General features: G+C 34.3%; 1 protein-coding gene across 5 annotated transcripts in view; it reads left to right on the plus strand.

Moving 5' to 3' along the window:
- WDPCP (WD repeat containing planar cell polarity effector) overlaps window positions 1-25,716 on the plus strand; it is a 429,599-nt gene that overhangs the window by 147,244 nt on the left and 256,639 nt on the right. For 4 of the 5 annotated variants that reach the window (XM_036890364.2, XM_036890366.2, XM_036890367.2 and 1 more), the window contains exons 11-12: window positions 13,762-13,950; window positions 17,034-17,157. In XM_036890364.2, the coding sequence (XP_036746259.2) occupies window positions 13,762-13,950; window positions 17,034-17,157 (313 nt within the window). Of the gene's footprint in view, window positions 1-13,761; window positions 13,951-17,033; window positions 17,158-18,226; window positions 19,624-25,716 lie in introns of those variants that run through there. The other variant, XM_036890369.2, reaches the window with a different exon arrangement.

The following is a 25,716-nucleotide window of genomic DNA, read 5'->3' on the forward strand; positions in this document are numbered from 1 at the left end:
AATCAAATTTGTTAAGGTATAATTTACATACAATAAAATGGACCCACATTAAATGTACAGTTGGAATTTTGACAGGTGATTATATCTGCATGATTACCACCACAATCAAAATATAGAACATTTCTGTCACCCTCTGCCTTTGCTCAAATCCCTTTGCCATCAATCCCCGTTTCATTCAAAGCTAAAGAACATTGATCATTTTCTGTCATTATAGATTAGATTTCCTTTTTCTAGAATTTCATAGAAATGGACTCAAAGTCAGTACTCTTTTGTGTCTTCCTACTTTAACTCAGATTAATCTGTGGGAATCTTCCACTTTGGTGTGTTTATAAATTTTCCTTTACATTACTGTGTAGTATTCTGTTATATAGATAAACCACAATTTGTGTATCTTTTCACATGTTGACGAACATTTGGGTTGTTGTCAAATGTAAGCCTATATCACTAAAAATGCTGTGTTCTTTCATGTGCAGGTCTTTGTATGGACATATGTTTTAATTTTTCCTGGGAAAAACCTAGGAGTAGAATGACTGGGCCATATGCTAAGTATATGTTTAACTTAAGAAACTAACTATTTTGGAGTTCCAGTTGCTCCATATTCTCACTAACACTTAGTATTAGTCCTTTTAATTCTAATCATTCTAGTGAGTGTGTGGTAATGTTAAAATTTGCATTTCCCTGATGACTATTGGAATAGAGCATTTTTTTGTATGCTTATTTGACATGTATCTTCTTTGATGAAGTATATATTCAAATCTTTTGCCCAAATTTAATTGCATTGTTATTTATTATTGAGTTGTACGAGGTGTTTTTAAAATATATATATATTCTAAATACAAGGCCTTTGTAAGATACTAGTATTGGGAATATTTTCTTCCAGCCTGTAATTTACCTTTTCATTTTCTTAACAGTGTGTTTTGGGCAGCAGCAGTTTTTAATTTTCATGAAATTCAGTTCTTAAATTTCTTTATTTTATGGCTTATGCCTTTTATGTCCTATCTTGAAACTGTTTGTCTAACACTTTTCTCTTCTAGAAGTTTTGTTTTAGTTTTTTAATTAGCTTAACAGTTTATTTCAAGTTAATTTTTTGCATGTGGGTGATGTGTGGGTTGAAATAAAATTATTAATATGAACATTCACTTGTTCCAGCACCAATTGTTGGAAAGACTATCCTTTATCCATAGAATTACCTTAACTATATGTGTTTGTGTCCATGAATAGACGCTATTCTCTTTTAGTAATCTATATGTTTATACTTAAGTTAGTACCACACTGTCTTAATTACTATGGCTTTTGTAGTAAATCTTGAAATCAGATACTGCTAGTCATCTAGCTTTGTTCTTTTTCAAATTGTTTTGGCTACTCTAGATCCTTTCAATTTCTATATAAATGTTTTGTGCTTGTGTGTGGTTTAGATATTATTCCAGTTTTATTTTATTTTTATTGCAATAAAGTTGCTATACATTATGTTGTTTTCAGATGTGCAACAGTTACTGGATAATTGTATACATTACTAGATGCTTGCCACAATAGATGTAGCTACCCCATTGTCATACGAATATAGTATAGTATTATTGGATAAATTCTCTGTTGTACTCCATTCCTATGTCTAACTTATTTAACAGTTTGCAGTTTGTACTTCTTCATCCTCTTCACCTATTCTGCCACCCATTTCCCTATGGTAATCAACAGTTTGTTGTCTACATTTGTGGGTCTCTTCCTTTTTTGTTTGTTTTTTAGATTCCATCTGTAAGTGAAATCATACGATGTTTGTCTTTCTTTGCCTGGTTTATTTCCCTTAGCATACCCTCTAAGTCCATTCTAGTTGCAAATGGCAAATTTCCTTCTATTTTATGGCTAAACAACATTCCATTGTGTGTAATGTATACCACATCTTCACTATCCATTCATCTGTTGATGGGCACTTTGGTTGCTTCTATACCCTCACTATTGTAAAGAATGCTGCAATGAACATACATGTGCAGTTACCTTTTTGAATTACTGATTTTGTTTTCTTAAAGTAAATTCTCAGAAGTGGAATTACTGGGTTGTATGGTATTTCTATTTTTAGTTTTTGAAGGAACCTCCATACTGATTTCCATAGTGGCTGCATCAATTCACATTCCCACCAACAGTGAAGGAAGGTTCCCTTTTCTCCACATTCTTGCTGACACTTTTCTCTTTGATAGTGGCCATTCTGTCTGGTGTGAGATGATAACTCACTGTGGTTTTAATTTGCATTTCCCAAATCATTAGTGATGTTGAACATCTTTTCATGAGTCTGTTGGCTGTCTGTATGTCTTCTTTAGAATAATGTCTATTCAGGTCCTCTGCGATTTTTTAAAATTGGATTCTTTATTTTTTGCTGTTAAGTTGTCTGAGTTCTTTATACATTTTGGATTTAACCCCTTGTCAGATATATCATTGTGAATATACTCTCCCATATGATTGGTTGTTTTTTTGTTTTGCTGCAGGTTTCTTTTGCTATGCAGAAGCTTTTTAGTTTGATGTAGTCCCACTTCATTTTTTCTACCTGCCCCGCCCACCCCACCTACTTGTTCATTTTTACTTTTGTTTCCCTTGCCAGGGGAGAAGTATCCATTAAGAAATTTCTCATGCTGTAGTTCATGAGATTCTTGCCTATGTTCTCCTCTTTTTATGGTTTCCTGTCTTACATTTAGGTCTTTAATCCACTTGAAGTTTACTTTTGTGTATGGTTTAAAAGGGTGATCTAGTTTCATTCTCTTACATGTAGCTGTCCAGCTTTCCCAAAACCATTTATAGAAAATACTGTCTTTTCCCTTTGTATATTCATGGCTCCTTTATCATACATTAATTGACCATATATGTGTGGGTTTATTTCTGGACTCTTTATTATGTTTCATTGATGTATGGGTCTGTTCTTGTGCCTGTACCATACTGTTTTGATTACAATAGCTTTGTAGTATAGCTTGAAGTCAGGGATCGTAACACTCCCAGTTTTGTTCTTCTTTCTCAAGATTGATTTGGGTATTTTGTGGTTACATATAAATTTTAGGATTATTTGCACTAGTTCATTGAAAAATACATTGGTATTTTGATAGGGATTGCATGAATCTGTTAGTTGCTTTGGGCAGCATGGCCATTTTGACAATATTAATTCTTCCTTTCCATGAGCATGGGATAGATTACCATTTATTTGTATCTTCTTCAGTTTCTTTCATCAGTCTCATAGTTTTCAGTGCATAGGTATTTCATCTCCTTGGTAGGTTTGTTCTGAAGTTTTTAATTTTTTTGGTGCAATTGTAAATGGAAATGTTTTCCTGATTTCTCTGTCTGCTAGTGTGTTGTTAGTATATAGGAATGCACAGATTCTGTATATTGATATTGTATCCTATGACTTCTGAATTCAGTTACTAGTTCTAATAGTTTTTGGTGGAGTCCATAGGGTTTTATATATATATATATATATAGTATCATATCATCTACAAATAGTGATGGTTTTACTTCTTCTTTACCAATGTGTGGATGCCTTTTATCTCTTTGTCTTGTTTGATTGCTATGGATAGGACTTACAGAAGTATGTTAAATAAAAGTGGTCAGAGTGGGGATCTTCATATTGTTTCTCATCTTAGAGTAAAGTCTTTCAGCTTTTCACTGTTGAGTATGATGTTGGCTGTGGGTTTATAATATATGGTCTTGATTATGTTGAGGTATGTTCCCTCTATACCCATTTTGTTGACAGTTTTTATCATAAATGGAAGTTGAATTTTGTTAAATGCTTTTTCAGCATCTATTGACATGATTATGTTGTTTTTAATCATTCATTTTGTTAATGTGTTGTATCATATTGATTGATTTACAAATATTGTACCATCCTTGCATCCCTGGAATAAATCCCACTTGGTTGTGATGGGTGATCCTCTTAATGTATTTTTGAACTTTGGTTGCTAATATTTTGAGGATTTTTGCATTTGTATTCATCAGGATATTGATCAGTAGTTTTCTCTTTTTGTAGTGTCTTTGTCTGGTTTTGGTATTGGAATAATCTGGACTTATAAAATGAGTTTTGAAGTATTCCTTCCTCTTCTACTTTTTGTAATACTTTAAGGATAGGTACTGGCTTGTCGTTAAATATTTGGTAGAATTCACTTATGATATCATCTGGTTCTGGACTTTTGGTTGGGAGCTTTGTTTTTTTTAACCAATTTAATTATGTTACTAGTAATCAGTCTTTCATATTTTCTGTTTCTTTCTGGGTCAGTCCTAGAAGATTTTATGTTTCTAGGAATTTGTTATTTCTTCTAGGTTGTTCAATTTATTGGCATGTAATTTTTCATTGAATTCTGTTATAATTCTTTGAATTTTTGTGGTGTCAATTGTAACTCCTCCTTCTTCATTTATGATTCTGCGTCCTCTTTGTTTTTTTCTTGATCAGTCTGGTTAAGGGTTTGTCTATTTTGTTTATCTTCTCAAGGAACCAGCTCTTGGTTTCACTGATTTTTTTCTATTTTTTTCTATTTTTATTATTCTCATTTATTTCTGCTCTGATCTTTATGTTCCCCCTTCTACTAATTTTGGGCTTTGTTTATTTTTATTTTTCTAATTCCTTTAGTTATAGAGTTAAGTTGTTTATTTGTGTTTGTTCTTGTTTCTTGAGATAGGCCTATATTGCTATAGACTTCCCTCTTAAAACCACTTTTGCATCCCACAAATTTTGAACTGCTGTGATTCTGTTTTCATTTCTCCCAATATATTGTTTGATTTCCTCTTTGATCTTTTCCTGGATCCATTGATTTTTAGAAGCATGTTGTTTAGCCTATGCATGTTTGTGTGTTTTCCCATTTTTTTCTTGTAATTTATTTCTCATTTCATACCACTGTGGTCTGATAAGATGCTTGATAAAATTTCATTTTCTTAAATTTATTAAACACTTTTTGTGTCCTAATGTATGATCTATTTTGGAGAATGTTCATGTGCACTTGAGAGAAATGTATATTCTGTTGCTTTTGGGGAGAATGTTCTGTAAGTATCTGTTAAGTCCATCTGGTCTAATGGTCATTCAATGCCTCTATTTCCTTTTTTATTTTCTGACTGGATGATCTATCCAGTGATATAAGTGGTATGTTCAGATCCCCTAATATAATACAGTGCCTATCAAAATATTGAGAGCTTTCTTGAAACTAGAACAAATAGTCCTAAAATTCAAATGGAGCCACAAAAACCCCAAAAAAACCAAAGCAATCCTGAGAAGGAAGAATAAAGCTGGGTGATTATGCCCTCCAACTTCAAGCTGTACTACAAAGCCACAGTAATCAAGACAATTTGGTACTGGCACAAGAACAGACCTGTAGATCAATGGAATAGAATAGAGAGTCCAGATATAAACTCACACACATATATCCAATTACTATATGATAAAGGAACCATGGATATACAATGGGGGAAGTAACAGCCTCTTCAACAACTGGTATTGGCAAAACTGGACGGCTACATGTAAGAGAATGAAACTGGATTACTGTCTAACTCCATACACAAAAGTAAACTCGAAGTGGATAAAAGACCTGAACATAAATCATGAAACCATAAAACTCTTAGAAGAAAACAGGCAAAAATCTCTTGAATATAAACATGAGCAACTTTTCCTGAACACATCTCCTTGTGCAAGGGAAACAAAATTAAAAAGTGAACAAATTGGACTACATCAAACTAAAAAGCTTCTGTACAGCAAAGGACACCATCAGCAAAACAAAAAGGCATCCTACAGGATGGGAGAATATATTCATAAATGACATATCCAATAAGATGTTAGATCCAAAATACATAAAGAGCTCACACGCCTCAACACTCAAAAAGCAAATAACCTGATTAAAAAATGGGCAGAAGATCTGACAGATACTTCTCCAAAGAAGAAATTCAGATGGACAACAGGCACATGAAAAGGTGCTCCACATCACTAATCATCAGGGAAATTCAAATTAGAACCACAATGAGATATCACCCCACACCAGTTAGGATGGCCACTATCCAAAAGACAGGGAACAACAAAGTGCTGGTGAGGATGCGGAGAAAGGGGAACCCTCCTATGCTGTTGGTGGGAATGTAAATTAGTTCAACCATTGTGAAAGCAGTATGGAGGTTCCTCAAAAAACTAGAAATCGAAATACCATTTGACCAAGTAATTCCACTCTTAGGAATTTACCCAAAGTAAACAAGATCCCAGATTCAAAAAAGCATGCACCCCTATGTTTATTGCAGCACTATTTACAATAGCCAGGACATGGAAACAACTGAAGTGCCCGTCAATAGATGAATGGATAAAGAAGATATTGTACATATACACAATGGAATATTATTCAGCCATAAGAAGGAAACAAATCCTACCATTTGCAACAATATGGATGGAGCTGGAGGGTATTATGCTCAGTGAAATTAAGTGAGGCAGAGAAAGACAAGTACCAAGTGATTTCACTCATTTGTGGAATATAACAACAAAGCAAAACTGAAGGAACAAAACAACACCAGACTCACAGACTCCAAGAAGAGACTAGCAGTTACCAAAGGGAAAGGGGGTGAGGAGGGTGGTGGGAAGGGAGAAGGCGATTGAGGGGTGATATGATTAGCACACATAATGTAGTGGTTCACGGGGAAGGCAATATAGCATGAAGAAGACAAGTAGTGACTCTATAGCATCTTACTATGCTGATGGACAGTGACTGCAAAGGGGTATGTGGTAAGGGGGACTTGATAATATGGGTGAATGTAGTAACCACAGTGTTGCTCATGTGAAACCTTCATAAGATTATATATCAATAATACCTTAATAAAACAAAAAGATCCCCTAATATGATTGTGTTGCTGTTAATTTTTCCCTTTAGGTCTGTTAGTATTTGATTTATATATTTAGGTGCTCCTCTATTATATACATAGGTATTTATGATTTTTATATCCTTGTGTTGTACTGATTTCTTTATCATTATGTAATGTCCTTTTTTGTCTCTTGTTATTTTCTTTGTTTTGAAGTCCATTTTGTCTGGTATAAGTATTGCAGCACCAGTTTCTTTTTCACCCCTATTTGCATGTTATATCTTTTTCCATCTCTTCAGTTTCAGTCTGTGTGTGTCCGTAGGTTTGAAGTGCTTGTAGGCGGCAAATAGATGGGTCTTTTTTTTTTATCCATTAAGTCACTCTATATCTTTTGATTGGGGCATTTAGGCCATTTACATTTGAAATAATTATTGCTGTGTGTGTACTTAATGCTATTTTGTTAAATGTTTCCTTGTTTTAGTTGTTCTCTGATCCTTTCTTCTCTTATTTTGTAGTTTATGACTTTCTTAGTGTTGTGGTTAGGTTCCCTTCTCTTTCTTTTTTGTGTGTCTATTATAAGTTTTTCTTTGTGGCCACCACTGGGTTCTTAAATGATATCCTATCAATATAACAGTCTATAATAAGGTGATGGTCACTTATGTTTGAATGAATTCTGACTCCCCTTTCTCCACATTTAATTTCTTACTCCCCTTTCTCCATATTTAATGTATATAATACCTTCTTCTACACCTTTTTATTAAGTGATTTCATTAACTAATTTTTAGATGTAATTGCTGTTGTTAGTTTTGTCTTTTTGACCTTCATACTTGTTTTCAAGTAATGGGTCTCCTACCTCTGGCATATGTTTGCTTTACCAGTGGAAAACTTTCCCTTTCTTAAATTTCTTGCTTGTCTTTAGGGTATTTCCTCTTTATCTTAAAGAAATTCCTTTACTATGTTTTTGTAGGGCTGGTTTACTAATGGTGAACTCTTTTAACTTATGTTTATCTGCGAAGGTCTTTATCTCTCCTTCATTTCTGAATGATAATAACCTAGCTGGCTATAATATTCTTGTTTTGAGGCTTTTTTCTATTCAGCACCTTGACTATATCATGCCATTCCCTTCTGGCCTCTAGAGTTTCTGCAGAAGAATTAGCTGATAACCTATTGGGCTTCCCTTGTACATAATTTGTTGCTTTTTTATTTCTGCTTTTAAGATTCTCTCTTTGTCTTTTATCTTTGACATTTTGATTACAATGTGTCTTGGTGTGGACCTCCTTGAGTTCTTCTTGCTTGGAGCGCTCTGTGATTCCTGGACCTGGTAAACTGTTTCCTTCCTCAGGTTAGGGAAGTGTTGAGCTATTACCTCTTCAAGTAAATTTTTTACTCCTCTCTCTCTCTCTCTCTCTCTTCTCCTTGTGGAACTCCTATAATGGGGATGTTGGGGCATTTGATATTGTCCTGGAGCTCTCTTAGCCTATCCTCATTTATTTTAAGTCTTTCTTCCTTCTGCTGTTCAACTTGAGTGTTTTCCATTATTCTATCTTCCAATTCACTAATCCATTCTTCTGCATCCTCCAGTCTGCTGTTCATTCCTTACAGTGTATTTTTTATTTCATCTGTTGAATTCTTCATTTCTGATTGGCTTCTTTTTAGACTTTCTCTTTGTTGAAGTGTGCCTTGAATTCTACTATTGTTTTCTCAAGTCTGGTGGGTATCTTTGTAAGCATTACTTTAAACTCTTTATAAGGTAGATTGGTTAACTGTGTTTCATTTAGCTTTTTTTTCTGGTTTCTTTTCTTGTTCTGTCATTTAGCATGTATTCTCTGTCTTCTCATTTTGTATGACTTTCTGTGCTTGGTTCTATGAATTAGTTGAAAAGGCTCACTCTCCCAGTCTTGAAGGACTGGTCTTGTGTAGCATAGTCCCCTGTGTGTAGATGGCATGTGCCTTGTGATTTGGCAAGCTGTAAGCCAAGTAAGTGTTTGCCTGGTGCTGGGGTTCCCAGGGCATGATCCCAAGGGTACAGCCTTGGGGGCCCTGTGGAGGGGTTTCTGAATGGAGACCTGTTGGTTCTGTACTTGTGGTGGGAGTGTGGTGGGCCATGGCAGGTTAGGGGAGCACACCTGGCAACTCCTGGTGGCACGCTCAATCCCTTGTATGTCCTCACCCAAATGCCCATGCACACTTTGGGCTGCTTGGCACCACTTTGGGGAACTCCTGTGTTGGTGTTCACAAGGTCCTGTTCACAGTGTGGAGTCAGGCTTCATGCACATTTCCTCCATTGCTCCTGTGTGCTCTGGGCCACTCATGGGAATTCCCACATCAGTGACCTCAGGTCACACTGGCAGCTGAGATCAGGCACTGGCCCAGTACACACACTCCCCACTTGCTCTGGGGAGCATCTCAGTGACACCAGCCCACAGATTTGTACACCCTCTTGTGAGCCAGGAAACCTTCTCAGTCCTGCTGATAAGGCTGGGCCAGTGGATAATGGTAGGCAACAAGGCAGGACTGCTGGAGTATGCCCAGATCTTGCTCTCAGCCGCACCAAGAGGTGCAGAAGGAGTACAAACAGTGGTGCTAGTTGGCTCCTCTGATCCTGGATTGCCTTCAATTGTTTCCCTGCCAAGTGTTGGATGTTTAGTTCTGAAACTTAAGTTCTTTCACTTAAGGTCTACTTTCAGTAAACTTCAAGGCTCTTTTCCTGTTCCTCAGGGCAGGGAGTCCATGCCTGGCTCTCCAAGCGAGATCCCTCCCCTACCCAGTGCCAGTGGCCATGCTGGAGGTGGGATTCCCACAGTTACTGTGTCTCTGCCTCTCCTGCCATTTTGGGCTTTTTAAAAAATTTGATCCTTTGTCCCTCATTGTACAGAAGGTGTTCACTTTAGTCCTCATTTTTCTTCAGGGTGAGATTCTCTGTACGTAGGTACAGATTCAGTGTGTTCAGTGTGTAGGTGAGAGAAGGTGAATTAAGGCTCTCTCTACTCTGCCATCTCCCCAGAATCCCTGATTATCTTTTGTGGCTTAATGTGAAGTCCCTCAGCATGTCTGTAGCTTTCTAGGTTCTTTATGTTTTTCTGCTGCACACCACAGTATTAATTGGAATTTATAAAGTCCTCTAAGCTACTGTGGCTCCTTCCCACCTCTCCCAGTTATTCTCTCTATAAATTTTAAAACTGACTTGTCAGTTTCTACAGAAACACTTGATGAGATTTTGATAGTGGTTATGGTGAATCTGTAGATCAATTTGAGGTGGATGACAATATAACAATATTAAGTCCCCTGATCTATGAATACAGAATCTCTCTCCATTTATTCAAGTCTTTTAAAATTTCTCTCAGCAGTGTTTTATAGTTTAGATGTAAAGGTCTTGTATATATTTTGTTCATGTTTTTGGATGCTATTGTAAATAGTATTTTTAATTACAATTATTGATTGTTCATTGGGATTATCTAGAAATAAAAATTTTAAATATTGAGCATGTATCTTGCAACCCTGTTAAACTAATTTCTTAGTTGTAGTAACTTTTTTGTAAATATCTTAGGATTTTCTGCTTAAATGGTTATGACAGTGCACTTAAAAAGTTTTCCATCTTCTCATCCGAACTGTATGCTTTTACTTTGTATTCTTCCCTTATTATACTGACTAGGACTTCCAGTACAACATTAAATTGAAGTAGCAAGAGAGGACAGCCTTGCTTTGCTTCTGATCCTAGGTGGAAAGCATTTAGTCTTTCATTATACATATGATGTAATTAGGTTGAGGAAGTCCCTTTCATTCCTATGCTGCTGAGATATACTATCTTGAGTGGATATTGAATTCTTTCAAGTGCTTTTTTCTGCATTTATTGACATGACTGTTTTTTTCTGGTCAGTGGTGAATTATATTGGTTTTCAGATGTTTCAGTGACCTTGCATTTATGGGATAAATCTCCCTTGTTCATGATATATTATCCTTTTAATATATTTCTGGATTTACTGATAGTTTATTAAGGGTTTTGTATCTGCATATGGGAGATATTGGTTTATAGTTTTCTTTTCCTCTAATGTCTTTATCAGTGAAATGCTACCATCATGGAATGAATTGGGAAGTGCTACTTTTATTTTGAGTTGTGTAGAGTTGATATTATTTCTTAATGTTTGAGAGAATTTGCAAGTGAGGCCTTCTAGACATGAAGGTTTGTTTTGTGTGTGTGTGTGTGTGTATGTGTATGTATGTGTTTTAAACTACAAATTCATATTTAAGTAATACAGGGTCTTTAAAGTTATCTGTTCCTTCTTGAATGAGTTTTGACAGCTTTAATCTCCCAAGTAACTGTGCTAAACCATAGTTTGGGCTTTTAAAGGAAAGACCAATTAATTTATATTTATGTTTATTGTATAAATTGCATTAATTTATGTTTATTATATAAAGTTATTCATATTAGTCACTATTTCTTAATGTCTATAGTTCTATAGCTATTATCCTTGATATTGTTAAGCTCTATCTCCTCTCTTTTTTCAACTTAGGCAGAGGTTGGTCAATTTTGCTGATCATGTCAAATAACCAGCTTTTGAGTCCACTGATTTGATTATTTTCTATATCGTATTTTTATTATTTCCTTCCTTCTATTTATTTTAGGTCTAGTTTTGTCTTCCTTTCCTACACTCTTAATGCAGAAGCTTGGATTGTTGATTTTAGACCTTTCTTCTTTTCTGATTGAAACTTTTAAAGCTAGAGATTTCCCTCTAAGTACTGCTACAGCTACATCTTACTAATTTAGATGTTATATTTTATTTTCATTTTTTCAAAATATTTTCTAATTTACTTTATGATTCCTTCTTTGACCCATAGCCTATTTAGAAAAAAATTAATTAATTTCTAAACATTTGGAGATTTTCCAGATGTTTTTCTGTAATGATATCTAATTCTATTGCAGTCAGAGAACTACTCTGTGTGATTTCAACACATTTCAGTTTATTAAGACTTGTTTTATTACCAGAATATGCTCCACCATGGTCGATGTTCTGTGTGCACTTAAAAATAATGTGTGTTCTGCTGTTTTTGGGTGAAGAGTTTTATAAATGTCAATTAGATCAAATTCATTGATGATGTTTTTCAAGTATTTTCTATTTTTACTAATTTTCTGTTTATATGTTCTGTCAACTAATGAGAGAGAAGTGCTAAAATCCCTAATTACAATTGTTGACTTTTTTTCTTCTCTTAGGTCTATCAGTTTTTGCTTTATTATTTCAGAGCTCTGTTTTTCAGTCCATTTAAGACTTTTATGTTTCTAAATGCATTTTCAACTCTTTTTTATTAAGGTATAGAATTCTAGGCTAAATCATTTGTATCTCTCACCACTTAAAAAATGTCTTGCTGTTGTCTTCTGGCTTGTATAATTTCAAAGACAAAGTTTGCAATTACTTGTATCTTTGACCATGATGTGTCCTTTTTCTTTGGCTTCTTTTTAAGATTTTATCACCTTTCGAATGATTTGATTATGATTATATGTTAGGTTTCCTTCTCAATAAGTCAGTTCTTTCTCTTGCTAGAAGTATTGCTAAGGGTATAGGTAGGGTCAACAGATTTCATATGTTTTCAGTTTCCTGCAAAGTTCCCACACATTAATATTTACTGCCAATGAACCACTCTGATTTATGAGGACTTCCAGTGCTTGACTGCAGGCTCATGAAGGTTTTTGAATGATAGCATTTGTTAATTCTACCAACACAAAAAGAATAGTAAAGTTTTATTGCTTACAATAGTCAGGGCAATTCCTTAGATTCCCTATCAAGTTGAGTCCTGTTAGATACAGCACAAGTTCTCATTTTGATGTGACTTGAAGTTATTATAAAGAATTTTGGCATCTTTCTCATAAAGTAATATATTTTTTAAAACCCTGAAACCTATAACTATTCCAGTTAAATTGATGATGTGATGATAGTAATAAAAAAAATCATAGTAACATTTAAATACTTTATATGCAACTTACAGATAATTTCACATGCATTTTCTCGGTTAGCTTTGTAATTATTTGTACTAAGAAGCTTTTGTAGATGCACTCAAATCAGTAAACACTGGCTGAAGAAAAAAGTTTTACATTCTGCCATTTAAAAAACAATTTAAAAAAAAGTTACTTAAAAGTCCTAGTGCTTATTGTCATTTAATTACACAGAAATTATTTGTTTCTAATATCATCCATATTTAATAAATTATAAAATAAAATTAGAATGGTCCCCCTTTGTTTTGTATTCTTGTTCCTCTAAGATTAGAAATAGATTTTCAGTCATTATAAATTTATTTATATTGTATGAAAATATTTTATAGCAAATATTAGTTGTGAAGGGGATCAATAGCAAGATTAATACTGATTATTTCTTCAACAAAAGAGAATAATTTCTAAATGTCAATTTAAAATGAATTGGTATGTGTTATCTATGAAGAAACTATCAATTGAAAGTACCATTAATTAAAGCAGACTTAAAGGCATTTATATAGTCACATTATATTTCTCAGGGATATTAGCACTCCCCCCAAGCCCTACAAATACATAGGATTGAAGACTAGATGCAGCTTAGAACTAATGAAGCTGGTCAGTAAGGATTGTGTTTGCATCAAAAGCCTATCTTTAAATGTCTAAAAGAGAGGCCTAAAAGAATAATGGGAAAAGCAGTGTTAACTATGATGGTCTACCCAAAAATTCTTCTCCTATTTATCCACTTTTAGTTTAAGCAGTTTGATTATATGGAGTGTAATTTGGTTAATATATGTTGAATGATAAGCATAAGCTACATAGAGTTGGTGCATGGCATTTAAAATGAAGATTTAACCATAAAGCCATGTTACTCTTGGCTTTCAAAATCCTACATTTCTAGCACTTATGCAACAAATGATTGCTATTTTTTCCTTATGGAAGTGTTAACTCTGCTTTTGTTGTTCTACTTTTTTTACCTTTAAGAGATTCACTTGGTTTTACATTTTCTGTAACAGGTATCTTCACACGAGGCCAGCTGGGCCTGGTAGACCTTCTCTTCCAGTACATTCACTGCAATGAGATCTCTGAGGCAATAAGCATCCTGAGCAGTATGAACTGGGACACTCTGGGCCGCCAGTGCTTTATCAGCATGAGTGCCATTGTAAACCATCTTCTTAGACAAAAACTCACTCCAGAGAGAGAAGGTCAGACTTAAAATACATTTCATAAATGTGTTTTTATATATATATGAAGTACATTTTAGTGAGTCAGTGACTTTTTGAGGATATTTTTGAATTATGCTATTAGCAATTAAAAGACAAAAATGTTAATGCCCTGTTAAAACTGACAAGATCAAATATCAAATCATTACTTCCATGTGGTACTTACTTTATAGTATTTATCAATATGAACAACTTTTCTGTATATATCTATGTCAGAACTCACAATACTGTCATTGTATATTTCAGTACAAGTTCATATGTTGAATATGCTCAGATTTCAAACTTTGATCAAGAATTGACAAAAAGCCCAAACAAATGTCTTTATTCCTCCTTCACTTTAGACATCAATATCTTTCATACTGCAAGTTCTTTGTCCAGATGATAGTCTTTACCACTGATTTTATGTGTGTGTTTGTATGTCAGAACTGCAATCCAGGCTGCTCTTCTTGTTTTCGTTCTGACTTGTAGTTCTCATACCCATTTTCCTTCTGCCTGCTTGGATTTCCCTACATTCCCTCAGTAAGTAATTTTGCCCAATGGATCTCAGATGTTTATTGTCAATGAGATAAGATACTACTTAAGAAAAAAAGAAATAAAGAGGGGGAGGAAAATGCCACATACAATAATGAAATTTTTTATTTACCATTATCCAATATATGTTATTTTTATTGTGTTATTTATTTACTTAATGTTAAGTGAACCTAAGCATCCTTGATTTGCATCTTTATTTCAAATTTTCACAATAAGCATTGACATTAATGGTGGAAATTTCTGGCCAATAAGAAACTGTCCCTAGGTAATTTACAAGGTAAGGAAAACAGGAAATATGTCAAAAGGTCTTCCTTCCCTCTACTATTTTATTTGCATATTTATAGTTTTTCTAATTCCATTTTACCACATTTCCAAAGCAAACAAATAGTTTAGATAGAATTCTATAATAATCTTCATTTTAGCAATTTTAGAGAATACTAAGAACGTGTTCCTTCAGGATGTCTGCATCATGGGACTTGGCCCAACTCACAGGAGGCCCACAATAAATATTTATTTGATGTAAATTGTATGTGCTTTTTGGAGATAGTCCAACCCATCTATGGATAGTCCAGTATTTCTACAATGAGAAAATGCCTAGCACAGTGCTTGGCCCATTGTAGGTACTTGATGAATATTAGTTAAAAATAAAGAGTATAATTAAAAAAAATTTTTTAGGGTACTAAGTATTACTGTAATATTTCTGCCTGCAGAGTTATATCAACTAATTATTTCTTAGTATTGGTAAACTCTCAGGAGTTTGGGAATATTGGAAATATAGGAGGAAAAAAAAATAGGCAGAGTACCTAAAGAAAGCCCATTGTGACACACACAATCTATACAAGAAATTCTAAAATTTATTGTTGAAGAAATATGGAGAGGATAAGACACTGATGGTCACTCAGGACACTGAGAAATTGCTAGCACCTTAGTGAATTTATGTGGTAAGATTCCTGTGTTGCAAGAAAGATTATTAGGGATTCACAAATGGAGATTATCAGGTTCTTGCCATAATAAAGGACATTTTCAAGGAACCATATTGGGGAGATAGGGAAATGAAAAGCTTGTATGATACTAGCCCATTAAATAAAATGCCTGTATGATTCTGGGTTATCAGAATATGTACATTTTAAGTAGGTATATGCATTTCCTCCCAAGTAACTGCAAAACACATTTCTAAAACATTCAGAATTCTTCTCAATTGAGATTTATTCCATCTGAATCTAACAAATTTGACATGGTAATTTGTTTTCCTTTTATTAATAGAACCCAGTGAGCTCTTTTATTTGTAGCCATGTTGTGGTTATCTCTGAGATCTTCATTTCTGCCTTAAACATCAAGCTGGGCTATCTAATGAATCTGTAACTGTGCTGGGAGTTACACATACTCCGTATAGGCTCAAACATTTCAGATGTATGAAACATGCTGTCAAGAAAACAAGCAATGGCAAGAGAATCTGGCTTGTTTTCACAATAGCGTTGCTGTATTCAATTTTAATCTAAATTGACTGCTGCTTTGAAAGAAAATATCCCTAAAGTTCATTTTACTGTACGGACTTGATTTGAGATTAAAAAAGAAATTACTAACAGCTTAGCCAAGTCCATAGCAATTACTCTGATGAGGTATTTAATACTTTCAAACCCAAATATGCCTAAAACTAGAGAATTTTGCTAAATAAGGAATTGTTTATTCAACCCAGTGCTAGTAGTATAAAAATCATTGGAGTCCTACTGTGAAGTGTAGTGTTTTTGTACAACTCTCACCATTATGGTAATTATATAACTTTCAGGTATTTCAGGAGGAAACACTCCCCCCAGAGGAGTAATGTCTTGGTAAAATTATGAAGTAGGCAAAATGTGCCTAAAATTTTCTCCCAATCTACGCCTCTGGTTTATGAAAACCTGCCCTCCAATCCTGTTTTCCTTAGGAAGGTGTCCGTTAACCAGAGCAGAGAAGCAGGTCATGCCTCCCAGGGGTGTTAGCTTTCACACTTGGATAAAATCAACAGTGTTGTTATTTAGGACAGGATTTAGGAAAGATATAGAGACTTACACTGTTTCTTAAAAATTGTAATATAGCTTATTACTCCAACAGGGCTATTTTTATTTGTATTATTTTGTAAACATTTCTAATACTGATTTCAATTCCCAATGCAGAAAGGTTAGTTTTCTCTTTCAACTAAAGAGAATAAATGTTGAGCATACTGTGAGTTGATTTTACTGGAAATACTAGTTCAAACTGTGTTACTTTGATGAGTCACTGTTTTAATTACCCGTTTGTGGTGAGAGGTTGGTTCATTATGGATTTCTTAAGTTTTGACAGCTTTTTGTTGCTCAGTCATTGTCAGCTTTGCCTCAAGTGAAAGTTTATACATAGGTTTGTTTTTGTACCAGCTGTCATATTTTAATTTCATCTTTCCTGCACCAAGCTCACATTTCATCCAAGTTTGCAAAACCTGACTGTCTACAAACATGAGTATTCTTTTGTAATTGAAGGAGTTTCACTTGTTTCAGTGCTGCTATGTTTGAATTCCACAGCACAGCTTGAGGCAAGCCTTGGAACCTTCTATGCTCCAACAAGACCACTCCTGGATACGACTGTTTTGGAATATAGAGACCCAATCAGCAAATACGCAAGAAGATTCTTCCACCACTTGCTCAGGTGACTGATGTCTTTGGATTGATTAGTGTCAGACTAATTACATATCTAATGAGCCATCTTTTTTAATTAGAATATTCTATAATATGACTGTTTTCTAATAGTTCATCCCCTCAGATAAAAATAAATCTCTTGATATTCTTTATTTAATTCCTCTGGCTTTCCTTTTAAGGAGTATATTTGACTATTGTTAGGGCTTTTACATCATCAGTGCACTTTAATATAACTTCCCTTTTAATTTGCAGCTAAAAATACCAGCTATGTAAAGTCAGTTGAAAAATATTAACTTAATTGTGCTCCTAGCACTCAAGAAATGTTTTAGTTTTAAGTGAAGCTAGAAATAGGAATGTGCTATAAAGCTAGGGGCAGCCAGTGGTTTGCTTACTTACAGAATTACTATAGAAAGATTTGCCCATTGTCCTTGCTTATAATGTGGCAAGCTGCTAGTTTCACTGTGGCTCATTTTCTTTGCTTTAAATGAATATAATACATTACTTTAACCTTTTGGATTATATGAACAATTAGATAAAACGTCAAGAAAGTAGTCTGAGAAAAACACTTTAGAAGTTGAACGACAAGTCCATATATATGCATATATATGGAATATGTATAAAGTTAAAAAATGAATGGATGGATAGATGGAAAATGAATGGATGGGTAGAAATCTGTAGGTGATTGACAGATAAGTTAGTTTAGGGACACATATGAATGTGTCAATGCTATAAATAAAAGCAAGGAAGTGATTAGCACAAAATTTCAGATAGTGTGGAGTGGAATAAGCGAAATATAGTAGGAAGAGCCTCCAAAATATTAGTAATGCTCCATTTCTTAAGATAAGCAGGGTATATATCAGGGATCATTAAAAGTTATTATTCTTTTTAGCTGAATATATATATATTATATATTTTTACAAATGATGTACTTTACAATAGAGAGTAATATAATTTTCAACTTCATGTACCAAAAGGAAGTATTACACTGAGTTGAGTTTTAATCTTATTTATAATGTAACTGTTATAACTCTTTCTAACTCATTCAAGCAATTTCATGTAGTCTCTCCTTTTCTTCTCAGAACAACCCTGTTAAGGGAGTATTATCATTTGACAAATGGAGAAACTATTTATAAAGTGGCACTTTGATCTCTACCCAACAGTGAAGCCTTGGAAAACAATCTTTCTAGAAGCTGAGAAATGTTAATGTATTTCATGAGTTATGATCTGTAATTGAATCTTGCCTTTTATCTGAATGACTTTAGCATACCCCAAGAGACTCTTCATCCTGAGTGAGGCCGTCTTCTACATGTGAACATACGCCAAAAATGCTGGGGCTGATGTCACATTGATTTGGACTTAAGGCTCTGTTCTTTGCTCTATTATTTTGTTTTCCCAGTTTCTAGGGAAAATTAATGAATTCATCTCCCTGAAGAGCCAAAAAAAGATTAACATGAATGAAATATGTTTTGAAGGCATCCTCTTGGTGGCCTCACTGTGTCTGCCTCTCTGACGTGATGCAGTGATTTGTGTGGTACATGAGCATCACTTTTCACAATGTTACTGGCCCTATGATGCACTCTAGCTTCTCTGTGTGATTACATCCAGAATTGAACATTTTATCTTGGGATGTACTAGGTTTTTCATGTTTCTTTTTTGCATGCTTTGCTACTCTTAGCTCTTTTGACAGTAGGCTATACATGGCATTATGAAAAAAATGTAAGTTTAGAATAAATTAAATGAGATAGCTTAAGTTGCAACAATTCTTTTGCGTAATCTGCTGCCGAAGTTCTTCTACTTAGGGGAAGAGAAACAGGCCAGATACTTTTTGTATTTGTGAAGTGCTGCAATTTCATTATTCCCTGTACTTTGGCTTGCCAGTTTTTTTTATATCTAAAAGGTTTTTAGATAATGGGGTAAGTAAACAGTGAAGACCATCACACACAATTTTAAATTTAAAATGAAGAAAAGGAGCACCATGCAGAGTAGGGATGTGCCTAAGGTTGCTCACTGGTAAAGCTAAGGACTTGGATTGCCTGAATCCAGACTGGGCTCTCTTAATAAATAATACAGTGTTACATTGATTTTAGTTTCATGCAGAATATGAAGAATGAAGTTGCAGTATGAATTTGTGATAATAGACAAGTATATTTTGAGGGTCATTAAAATAAATATTTTTGTATGCAATTTTGTTTTTATCTTGGCAGTAGAGGAAGTCCACAGACATCTTTTGGTTTTTGGCCTATTTTATCTTTAGGAAGTATAAAAAATTGTCCGGATGGCCTTGCTGTAAATCCAGTTAAATCTAACCTTTTACTTCTCATGTCCTTTCCTGACACCTTTTTGTGTTGTTTAAAGTGATCAATTTTCATAAAGAAATGCTCTCTGTAAATATAAATCATTGTTCCTAACATTAAAGATAGAAAGCAAAAGTATAATCTTGATAGAGTAGCTAAATAAAGTGCTTATTTTAATACAATTTTAAAGAGATGATACAGTCTAATTCATAAAATAATTAAGCAGGAAGACACCTGTAGAGGCTGTCTAGAAAAACAATTTTTCCTTTATTCTCGCACTCATATTTCTGACACCAGATATGGGTTTTTTTACCCACACTGACAAAATCTCTGACACTAGCTGAGTGTGCTACAATTCAATTCAGTTCTGACACTCACCAGTGTTAGCACAGACCCTGCATGTTAAGGGCTCAGTCCCACAAGACTGACCCTACTTCAGATGCCATTCACTAGTACTAGGTCCCCAAATTACCCACAACTTCTGCCTGACTTGGCTACAAATTGGAGGTTATTGCTACCAGCCCCCAGCCCCTTCAAATTCTATACTTTGCTAGAGCTGCTTGTAGATCCCAGGAAAGCAGTTTAGTATTGCTAGTATTTTAAAGGATTCAAATGACCAGCCAGATGAAGAGATGTACAGGGCACATTGTGTGGGAAAGGATGCAAAGCCTCTGTACCCTTGCTGTATGCGCCACCCTCCCAGGTCCTCCATGTGTTCTCCAGTCCAGAAGCTCTCTGAAACCCCTCTTTTTGAGTATTTATGAAGGGTATTTACATAAGCATGATAGATTAAATAATTGGCCATTGGTGATTAATTCAACCTCTAACCTCTCTCCTCTCCCTGGAGGTCTGGAAATTGAGCTAAAAGTTCCAGTCTTTTAATCACGAGGCTGGTTCCCCTGACAACCAGGGGCTTTCGGAATGTCACCTCTCGAATATAAACTCAGGTGTGGTTGAAAGGGACTTGTTATGAATAACAGAAGGCTTTCTTTTCACTGTTTTGGCTCTTATCACTTAGGAAATCCCAAGGGTTTTAGGAGCTCTGTGCCAGGAATAGGACAAAGACCAAATATATATTTCTTACTGTAAATCACAATCACAAAAAGCAAATGAAACTTTGCCTAAACTAAGTTCAGAAGGTGATTGTTCACCTCTGCCTTCATGAAATTGGATAGTCCCCCAGAACTGCTGAATAGGGATGTATTGACAAGTAAGAGCTTTTTGTTATAAACAAATAGAAACTACAATAGAACTCCTAGATACTGATGAAATAAAAAGGCAAACATTTCAAATGAATGTGCCACTTATGAGTCTTAGTTTACTAATATGGAAATATGTTTTAAAGGCTTAATAATTAGTTATTTTCACTTATTTCACCTCTTAACTGTAAGGCTTGTTTTTTTACTCAAATGGTATTATTTGATCATGCTTTTTAAATACTTAAAAAATAGAAACAAAATGTTGAGAAAGCAAGTTTTATTGCCCAGAAATAAAAATATTATGTTTATAAAATATTTGTAGAAAATGTATTAATGTCAGCATTTTGCTTTGCAGTGGAACAAAAAAGTTAAGATGAATTGATGGGTAGAAAGGGAGTTGGTAGCTGTGTTATAAAACAATATTGTAAAATGATGGTAGACGGTAAATGTATCTTTCAACTTTCCTGAATGTTTGAAATTTTTTATTATAAAATGTTGGAAGGTATATAACTTATTTGAATCAATATTTTATACTTAGATATCAGAAGAAAATGGGTAGTCTTTTGGAAATAGCTCTTAGCTTATGCAAAATATATATGATAGGCAAAAAGAAATTGTTTTTATGATGAAGAAGTTGTTAATTTACTTTCTAACTGGCTTTTTCAGTTACATTTTTCACTAATGGAGCATACATGGTAAATAAAACAATTATATGAAATCGATTCAAAGATTGTGAATACTAAACAGTTACCTAAAAATATTCAGGGATCAAAAAATGACCTGCAGAGAAAAACTTCCCAGTAAGATCATCTAAAAATGCTGAATAATATTCTTAAAATATCTGTGTAAAGCACATTTGAGCTGGCAGAAAACTAAGGGAAACACTCAGAGGCTAAAATGACAAGGAGGCTTGATTGCACAAGAGTGAGCAAACTCAAAGTTTGCCTTGAGGGCATCTCTGGCACCTGGTAGTGAGGTGCTTGGTTTACAAAGGCTGTGGACTCTGAGTATAGGAGACAAAGCCTTGGGCTCAAGCATGATGGGAGGTTAGATCAAAGATTCCCACAGCAATCTAGGACCCTTGCAGGGCACTGTCTTCCTGTGAGAACTACTAAGGAGGGGAAGGTATGAGGTGCAAGAAGGAATGGTGGGCAAAACATATCATTAAACTTGTGGGAACCTAAACAAAAATTGTGTAAAATATCAATGCCTAATTAAAAGGATTAAAAATTAAGATAAAATTCTAGACAATAACAATATATAAATCAGAAGAGTGAAGTTAAAGTGTTTTGTATTTTAAGGTCTTTGTACTTTTCAAAAGGAATATAGAGATACTTATTAACACTAGATTTTATTAAATTAAATGTACATGGTAGAATTTCTAGGGTAATCACTAAAAGAATAGAAATAGAGTATATAACTTTCAAACAAATAGAGTGAAAATGTCAGAGGGGGAAAAAAATTCAGCTCCAAAGTAGGCAAGAACTGGGGGAGTGTGCATAATGCAGGGGAATAATACAGAAAAAAAGATAAAAAGCAGAAAGCACACCATAAAGTACTAGAAATGAATTTTTAAAAAATCAGTAATCATTGTCATTGTGAGCTAAATTTTTCATTTGCAAAGATTGTTGGAATAGATTTTTTTCTAAGTTTTTACAAGAGACACCTAAAACATAGAATATTTAAGAGTTAGAGTTTGGAAGAAAACTGTACTAGGTGAATACCCAAAAAAGAGCTAGTAATGTTATAGAAATAGTCTTTAAAGCAAAATCATTAGTAGAGATTACTAGAGATCAATATTGACAGAAAAATCAATTCACCAGGAAGATATAACAATTTAAAATATGTATAACATAGCTTAAGTACACATAAAATAAAAATCAACAAATCCGCTGCCAGAATTAGAGATTTTAATTACCTTTCTGTGGTAATTGATAGATTAAGCAAACCAAATATCAATAAGGAAATAAAATATTTGAACAATATAATTAAAGGCTTGATTTAATGAGCATGTATACTATACTACATACAACACTGGAGACTAATTTTTTTCATGAACAAACAAAAACAGTTTAAAAATTGACCATATTCTAAGGCATAAAGTCCATGAAAATTTAAAAGAATCAGCTGTATTTACTCAGCAATTAATTACTAAGGGCCACATGCCAGGCACTATTTTTAGAACTAGGAGTATAGCATTGAACAAAACACATGCACACATCTATGGCATAAAGTTTACATGATAGGGAAAAAATGTATAAGTAAGTAGGTAAAATACATAGTATGTTAGGTAATGATATATACCACAAAGAGAACAAAACAGGACCAGGGCTAGAAAGTGCTGAGTGGTAGAATAAGTGGACTGCAGTTTTAAATAAGGTTGTCAGGATACCTCGCTAAAATGAAATATGAGTTAAATCCCAGCAGTTTAGAAGAGCAGTGAATGAGAGGAAGAAGAATCAGAGAATGATTCAGAGAGGTAGCAAGTGGCTCAGTAATATAGGACTTTGTTGGCTATTGTAAGGAATTGAGATTTTCTCTAGAATAATAGGGGAAGTCATTAGATGATTTTGAACCAGCTAGTGAATGGAACACTTGGATACTATGTTGAGAATAGACTTAAGGGGCAAGGGCAAGGAGACCATTCAGGGGCCTATTATAATAACTGAGTGAGAAATGATGGCCATATAGAGCAGACTGGTGGTTGGATGTGGGACACATCAAAGGTTCTGGTGACAGAACTTGCTGACATATACTGGTGTGGAGGGGCATTGTAGCATAGAGGGTAACACCTGGGAATTTTAAATATGGAGAAATTCTTCATATTCTTTAGCTTCAGTTTCTTGATTGCCACATAATCAGATGCAATTAATGCTATTATTGATTATAGTGTTGTGGAGATTTAATAATTAGATGAAAGTGGACTAAACGATCTTTTAGAGCAGTATTTCTCAACTTTTTTAACATTATTATCTCCTGAAGGAGAAAAAAATTCAAATTAAATGAATTTGATTCCTTCCTAACAAGATAAATACTAAGGAATAAGATCTGTCAGGTATGGTTGAGATTTGGAGGCCCCCAAACTACTATAATAGTTAAGATTGTTTTCAAACCCTAAGAACCAAATTTTTGAAGGTGATATTACGCCATTGAGAATGCATGTTTCAGAAGGAAATGCCTCCTAAAATTAGACATAACTCAAAACCATCAATCTGTAGAAGAATCATCCTAGGTTAGAAGGAGAAAATGTGATTAGATGAGATTCCTCATACTTTTTAAGGTTCTTTTCAACCCTGTGAGTTTATGATCCTATGTTTCTCAGTCTCCTTTGAATAGAAAAATAAAATCTCTATTCTCAAAGGTAACTTTTTCCTACTTAATGAGTTCTAAGTTTTCCAAGTTCTAAGTGAACAATTACTCTATATCAGTATAAGTGAAGAATGGCACACATAAATAGTTTAGTGTAGATTCAAATATAGCAATGTTTATCTGACATTTAATAATATTCATAATCATGATCTGGCTACATAGATAGTAGCCAGAGTATTTCGTGTATCCATTTCTTTTTATTACTGAGTAATATTCCATGGTGTGGGGTAGGTTTGTTTTACCACTTATATATTGAAGGACATCTGGATTGTTTATAGTTTTTGGCTATTATGAATAATGCTGATGTGAACATTCATGTCCAAGGTTTTATGTAAACAAAACTTTTCATTCGTCTTGGCTAAATGCCCTGGAGTGCAGTTGCTGAGTTGTATCATAGTTACAGATTTAGCTTTTTTAGAAAATGCCAAACTGTTTTCCAGAGTTACTTTATTTTATATTTCAGCAGTATATGAATGATCCAGTTTCTCCTCATTCTTGCCAGCTTTTGGTGTTGCCACTATTTTGTATTTTAACCATTTGGAGAGGTGTGTAGTGATTTCTCATGGTGATTTTAATTCCCATTGCCCTAATGGATAATGATATTGAATATCTTTCAAAGAATTATTTGCCATTATTAGGTCCTCTTTGATGAAATGTCTGTTAATATCTTTTGGCCATTTTCCACTCTTTTAAAACCAAGTTTAAAGAGTTCTTTATATATTTTGGTACTTGCCCTTTGTCAGATAAGGGCTGTGGCAAAAATTTGCTCCCAGTCTGTACCTTGTCTTACTATCCTCATAACAGGTGTTTGGAAGAATAAAATTTTTTAATTGTGATGAGTCCAGTGCATCAGTTTTTCCTTTTATGAATAGTGCTTTTGATGTCAAGTCCAAGTCTCTGCCTAGCCCTGTATATCATAGACTTTCTCTTAAGCTTTCTTCTAAAAATTATAATTTTGTATTTTACATGTAACACCATGGCCCATCGTGAGTCAATTTTTGTGTAAGTGTAAGATTTTGGTTGAGGTTTTTGTTTGTTTTGATTTGTTCTTTGAGATATCCAGTTGTTCTAGCACCATTTGTTAAGAAGGTTGTCCTTCCTCCATCAAATTGCTTTTGCACCTATGTCAAAAATCAGTTGGGCATATTTCTGTGGGTCTCTTTCTAGTTTCTCAATTTTGTTCCATTGATCTAAGTATCTGTCCTTCTATCAATACCATACAGTCTTCATTGCTGTAGCTATGTAAGTCTTGAAATCAGGTAGACTGACTCCTCCTCTTCAAGATGGTTTGTTCTAATTATTTTGTCTTTCCATATAAATGTTAGAATTGTCTATATCTTCAAAATATCTTGCTTTGATATTTTTTATTAAGGTATTATTGATAAACACTCTTATGAATGTTTCACATGAAAAACAATGTGGTTACTACATTCATGCATATTATCAAGTCCCCACCAAAACCCCATTGCAGTCACTGTCCATCAGTGTAGTAAGATGCCACAAATTCACTGTTTGCCTTCTCTGTGCTACACTGTCTTCCCCATGACCCCCCATACCATGTGTACTAAACATAATACCCCTCAATTCTCCCTCCTTCCCCACCCTCCCTCCCACACCCCTCCCCTTTGGTAACTGCTAGTCCCTTCTTGGAGTCTGTGAGTCTGCCACTGTTTTGTTCCTTCAGATTTGCTTCGTTGTTATACTCCA

This window comes from Manis pentadactyla, chromosome 2 (assembly GCF_030020395.1).
Source record: "Manis pentadactyla isolate mManPen7 chromosome 2, mManPen7.hap1, whole genome shotgun sequence".
NCBI classification, from domain to species: Eukaryota; Metazoa; Chordata; class Mammalia; order Pholidota; family Manidae; genus Manis; species Manis pentadactyla.